Below are 6,410 nucleotides of genomic sequence, written 5' to 3' on the forward strand. Positions count from 1 at the left end.
ATTTAAAGAGGAATAAAAAGGATGGTGTGGCCATGATGTATGGTTTTCTTTCTTTGTGAAAATATTTTTGGTCATGTAGATTGAGCATGGTCAATGACATTTTCGAGGAAAGAGGTTTCTAAGAAATGAGCAATCCTCGCAAATCGTACCACTTTTGAATCCTCATTAATCAAAATCTATTAAATATGTGTGACGATGATGTATACTTGATTTTCCCCATACAAATAAAATTTTGATACTATTAGAATAAAGTAGATTGAGCATGGATAAAGAAATCATCAAAGTCTTTTTCTCAAAGAAATAATTCTCTTCCCAAATCTTCAAAAGGACACTTTTATGTCTTGAGTTAGTACCAAAGTAATGTTTAAATTAGAACATGGAATTCACATCCTCCACAACATTTGCATGATTTTAAAAAAAGCCAACTCCTAGATGCAACAGGTGTCGAACACTTTCATATTTTACCATGCACAACGTGATTTTTCTAAGCAATTACCCTACACAAGTTCGGCGCCACTTTGATATTTGCTCACAAAGCTACAAATTATTAAAGTAGAAAGAGCCAATAGTAGATAAACCATCAATATGTGATGCCACATCTCTATTCGTTGGGGTGATAACCTTTTCCCACCCTGCATGGAGTTGGACCGTGTTCTTACGGGGCTGAAGGTGCTACATAGGTCAATTCGAATCCAAATGCGTTCACAATGGTGTCATGATTGATTTGGTTCATATAATTTAATGGTAGGGGATGAAACACTAGTATTGGATGGTTCGTGTCACAATGGGCCTCAAGGTGACTAACTTGTTCCATGAAAAATGTGTACTTGTCTTTGAATCTAATTGCCACTTGCTTGTTTAACAAGGACCCTAACTACTTGTAGTTGATGGTTGTAGAGAATTTGCAGTGATTGTCCATGGATGATGGCACCCTCCGGATTGTGATTTATGTCTCTCCCCACACACCAATGTGAGTATAGAGCTTTTCGAATTGAGTTCCCATTGATTCATGTCAGTTAAACGAACTCACAATCAAGATGTTGAGCTGTGCAGTGAGGGACACATGTGTGCAGTGACCCTTAGAGGGTGGATTGTAAGATCCAATAACGAGGAAGTATGACAACAACTAAGAGTTCCCATGAAAGGAAAATGATGGTCAAGAATTTAGAAAGGAAAATGATGATGGAGAATTTAGAAAAGTGTCCAAAATAAGTTGCTCATAATGTACATCAGTGCTTAAATTTGTTGCACACCTCTAGGCCTTATAAAAATTCAGTGAGGGTCTTTGAAAAAATTTTAAGCTTCAAAATGAAGATAACACTGCATACAAATCCCTTTTTAAGCTGAAGATTGACACTTGCACGGACTGCGAGACTGATGCCAGCCCTTGAGATTCTAGAGCAAGGGGACTTAGATTATTTGGGATACATATTAGTAGTATAGTAGATAAATTCCAACTAGTAACTATATGTATGTATATTATACATTGAAGTCTTGGAGATAGGCTTGAGCTTCACGAGTGCTGCGCTGTCGAAATTATTGGGAGTCATATGAAGCCCAAAAATCTAATGGAGCTCAATTTGCGTAGCAAATTTAAGCACGGATGTACATCTAGAGTTCATAATCATCTTTGGAAAACACTCAATGAAGGCCTAGCTTTGCTCTCAAGGCAATGTGGGCTAGATAGTAGCAAGTAATGTTTGAACTGTTTGAATATTTTTGTTGTTGATCTTCATCTCCATCTTCATCTTCATCTTTCATATTCATATTCATATTCATCTAGCTTTGGTGTCAAGGCAATGTGGGCTAGAGAGTAGCAAGTAATGTTTGAACTCTTTGAATATTTTTGTTGTTGATCTTCATCTCCATCTTCATCTTCATCTTTCATATTCATCTTCATCTTCATCATCTTCATCCCATTTCTCACTCGAGTTTTCCCAAGCTCTTCCTGACAAAGCTAGATAGCAAGGTCCCATTGCTTATTATTTGCCTTTTTACTTTCTTTTTTTTCACGTCTACTTGCTTTTGACGCGATAGCCAGCCTACACCTGCCTTTTGGCAGCTCCTAAACAGTGTTCATATTTACTGTGCATTTGAGTGTACGAGAGTGGGCTTTCCGTCGAAGACTCACCTCTTGCGTTGCTGCTATGAGACGACACACTTTCCGCAGTCGTCGTGACACAGAAATAACTAGAAAAGCTTTAGTTGAGCTACCTTTCTTGGTTTTGGCGCTCATCTGTATCCGTTTTCGTATATTTTAAGCAGTGGTTGAGGTCTAGCGGAGCACAGAGAGACCATGGAGCGGAGACGATGGAGCTCCCCGCAGCTAGTTCTTCTCAAAGCAGCTAGCTTGCAACAGCTCTTCCTTGCCAAATTTGTCCCGTTGCTGCTTCTGCAGTAGAAGTTGCCTTCTGGACAGTCATCCATGATCAATTGGCTTCCGAAGAGTGATGAGTGCTTAGCTGCTGCTACTTTGCGAGGCAGAAGTTGACGATTCTATTGAGAAGACTGTGGAAGCGATTCCGACCTTTCTCTATTTGAGAGAGACGATGCCGCAGCTGGTGGACTATGGATGTTCAAACTGGTGAGCTAAATTCATGTTCCTAGCTCTGAGCTACCTTCTTAGATCAGGACTCTCAGGACTTTCTGATCGAAGAAGACCAGCGCACTGCAAATCATGGGCGTTCTCAAGTTCTCTGAGAATCTGATTTTGTGAAAGAGAAGGCTTGGCATTTAAATTCTCCCATAAACGCTTCGTCTGGGCGGAGCAAGTCGAGTGTTAACATTGATCTCAATAACTAACATGCCACACTAGACAGTCGCAGATAGCATGTGTAGCAAGCATTGTTTGGAGTATAAGAGAGGGTTGGATTTGACTATCACGCACATGAAGCGCAGCTGAGTTTGAGCTCATACACTTTCATTCGCTTAGTCACTACATTTTTGGCCAAGCATTGTTTGCAGTATAAGAGAGGGTTGGATATGACTATCACGCACATGAAGCGCAGCTGAGTTTGAGCTCATAAACTTTCATTCGCTTAGTCACTACATTTTTGGCCATTCGTCCTTGTAGCAGCTTGGAGTTTAGGAGGGTCCTCTATTAAGTTTGCGATGGACCGCTCCTCTCTTGAAACTCAGTTGACTGCGAAAACTTCCGTCTTCGGACTGAGACTCTGGGTAGTGATCGGCATTGGCGTTGGGGCTTTCATTGTCGTGATTCTGTTTTTCCTATCGCTTTGGCTAAGTTCAAGGAACAAATCAAAGCGCTTGTCCGAGAATCTACCCTCTATTATGATTCCCATAATTTCTAAAGAGATCAAGGAGGTGAGTGTGAATCAAACGTCTACCAGGCACGATTCAAACACTGAGAAAGACGCACAAATTCTCAGCGGAGCTTCTCCAAGTCCCAGCTTTGGCTTGAAAAAAGATGTGGACAAGCAAACATACGACAAAGGAAGGCAAACATTATGGGACTTGGTAGGGGAAGAAGAGGGATTCGATGCACTATCCAGAATCTGCTCGCCCGTGGACAAGGCAATTGTGGAGGGCGAGAAGCGAGGGCCTTCAGGTTCCAGTGGTGACAAGAGCTTTAATGCGAGTGCAGATTCCCGTTCCCAGCCGTCTCCCGTTCCCGCTTCGACAGCTCCGGAGGTGTCACATCTGGGTTGGGGTCACTGGTACACGCTTCGAGAGATTGAGCTTGCAACCAATTATTTTTCGGACAGCAATGTTGTGGGAGAGGGTGGTTATGGCATTGTGTACAAGGGTCAGCTGCCGGATGGTAGTCTCATAGCTGTGAAGAATTTGCTTAATAACAGGTTGAGCTCTGACTTCGTCCTTCATTGCTCTATCGTGCTTCTTTTAGCAGTGCTTGTCTAAACATATGGTACCTTGTATTGTATCTTATCTTACCACTCATTTCTGATATTGCTATCAGAGGGCAGGCGGAAAAGGAGTTCGGAGTAGAGGTTGAGGCTATAGGCCGCGTAAGGCACAAGAATCTTGTTCGTTTGATCGGTTATTGTGCTGAAGGTTCACAAAGGTAATTCACACTAAGAAGATAGATGTTTCTTGTGCTGGCACATGATCAAACTCAATTTGTCGGTGAAGGATCGAATCAACATTGATCAGCTGCACCTCCACTCCTTTACTATTCTTCTAAACTGTCCCGCGAACAACCAAGGGGGACTGTAGTGCCTACTGTGCCTCCTGATTTGCTTTGCAAGCTGAATTTTCTGGTTGGAAATCTCAAGTCCATATTCCTCACATGGAAACTGTTCGGCTTTTCCTCAGGATGCTTGTTTATGAATATGTGGAGAATGGAAACTTGGATCAATGGCTTCATGGGAAACTGGGAGAGAACAACCAAATTCCATGGGATGGACGAATGAAGATAATCCTTGGAACTGCAAAAGGGCAAGTTCTCCCTTGTACACCTCTGCCCGTCAAGTTCAGAACTGCTTTTGTTAGACCAATCTCTCCCCTTGGTACTTACCCCATTGCTCATTATTTCAATTAGCCTGCCATGGAATCCCTTCGGGTCTTGTTACCTGCAATGGATCTTATGATTATGTGGCTATCCTTTTATATCTGGTTCCAGCAAACGATGTACAAGGTCGCATAGGCAAATATCTTCATTACGATGTTGTGTGAAAACTATTCGTCTAATCTGTTTGAAATTTGACAGCTCATATCCTCTATCTCTCTTTTCAGGGTTGTGTATTGTTACCTGTTATAGTATTCTTGTTTGCCACCTTTCCAATCTCCTACTAGCTACGCTAAAAGATGTCTCTTGAATTATCTGTCAGTGTTATAGACAGGAACGTGCTACTAGCAGTGTGAGTGATGCTAACATTAAGGGCAATAAAATTTCAAGTACTCGCGATCTTTGGACATCTGCAGGTTGGCCTATTTGCATGAAGGCCTCGAACCAAAAGTGGTTCATCGTGATGTGAAGTCCAGTAACATCCTGTTGGATACCGAATGGAATGCCAAAGTCTCAGATTTCGGGCTAGCAAAACTTCTAGGCGCTGGGAAAAGCCACGTGACTACGAGAGTGATGGGTACATTTGGGTAAGCATGCTAAACACCTCTTCGTTGATGGAAGGCCGGCCCTTAAAATTCAAGGGCCTACAAATTGTTCTAAAAATTGTAACCTATTCTGTTTTCTCTTGTCCAGGTATGTTGCACCTGAATATGCCAACACAGGTTTGCTGAACGAGAGAAGTGATGTTTACAGTTTTGGTGTACTAGTAATGGAAATCATCACTGGAAGAGACCCAGTCGACTACGGCAGGCCAAGTGGAGAGGTGATCAATTGCCCACATTTGAGTGCCTACCAACGAATTAGTTGTGAGAAAGTAAATTGACTACTGTTTTTGCAGAGGTTAATGTCGACTAACGAATTGGTTGTGAGAACGTAAATTGACTTTTGTTTTTGCAGGTTAATCTGGTAGATTGGTTGAAGGTGATGGTTGGGAACCGGCGTTCAGAGGAATTAGCAGATCCAAGGCTCCATGGGAAGCCATCACCCCGTGCTCTTAAGCGAGCTCTCCTGGTGGCTTTGCGGTGTGTGGATCCCGATGCCGAAAAGCGGCCCAAGATGGGGCATGTGGTGCATATGCTGGAGGCAGAGGAATACCCGTATCGTGATGTAAGAAAGCTGGATAGTCTTGTCTGTCGAATTGCGTACGGCTGGATTCTGATTTTTATGACAGACTTGCTGATTACGCTGTCTCACAAAACCTCCCACGTTCTGTTATGTTTGAATGTCACAGGATCGCAGAACTACTCGGGATGGTACTCGTGTGAAAAATAGTCCGCACCGTCAAGAAATGTCTCTGTTAGCCCAAGATGTATTCAACAACAGCCCAACAAGTAGATTGGTCAACCGAGACAGCCCAGCTCACCGAGCGATCATGGAAGACAACCTTGAATTAGTTATTGAGAGTCCTAGTGGCTCTGGCTACAAGCCAGCATTGAGGAAGAAGTATGGGGCTTAGAAATGGTGGTTTGAAGTTTCTCCACCGGATTTTCCTTGATTGGAGTACCTTTTTGTACGTGCGCAAGTTGGGCGTTCCGTTCTCCCACACTTGACCAAGCATGGCTAGAAGATTTATGTAATTATATAATGAGAGGGGAGCTGCTTGTGTATATAATGCTTGCAAGCGGCGATCTACGACTGCATGTCGTTGATATCGGCGCTGGATAGTCAAATTTAAAGGAGCACGTATGTTCTTCCCAATGCGAGTATTTCTAAACTTCTAACGAAACGTCGGCAGTGCCAGCGAATCAGCGAGGCTCGAGGTGATGCATGAAGCCATGTGGCATGAACTAGTTAGAAATGTACGCGAGGGAAATGTGAGTTGTGCATGATCGCACCCCAAGGACGCAGGGATGGGGCGAGTTAA

At 42.9% G+C, this 6,410-nt stretch overlaps 1 protein-coding gene across 1 annotated transcript; it reads left to right on the plus strand.

Annotated features, from left to right (window-relative positions):
• Positions 1-2,113: 2,113 nt before the first annotated feature.
• Positions 2,114-6,191, plus strand: LOC147899407 (putative serine/threonine-protein kinase At1g01540). The gene is made up of 7 exons (XM_087378008.1): positions 2,114-3,818; positions 3,938-4,042; positions 4,294-4,416; positions 4,903-5,073; positions 5,180-5,309; positions 5,444-5,653; positions 5,778-6,191. Exons 1-7 carry the CDS (start codon positions 3,112-3,114, stop codon positions 6,000-6,002), a joined length of 1,671 nt encoding a protein of 556 aa, XP_087234134.1. The 5' UTR covers positions 2,114-3,111; the 3' UTR covers positions 6,003-6,191.
• Positions 6,192-6,410: the final 219 nt, after the last annotated feature.

The sequence above is a fragment of the Dipteris shenzhenensis genome, chromosome 8 (genome assembly GCF_047967505.1).
Source record: "Dipteris shenzhenensis isolate YYH24624 ecotype China chromosome 8, Dip_SZ_1.0, whole genome shotgun sequence".
NCBI classification, from domain to species: Eukaryota; Viridiplantae; Streptophyta; class Polypodiopsida; order Gleicheniales; family Dipteridaceae; genus Dipteris; species Dipteris shenzhenensis.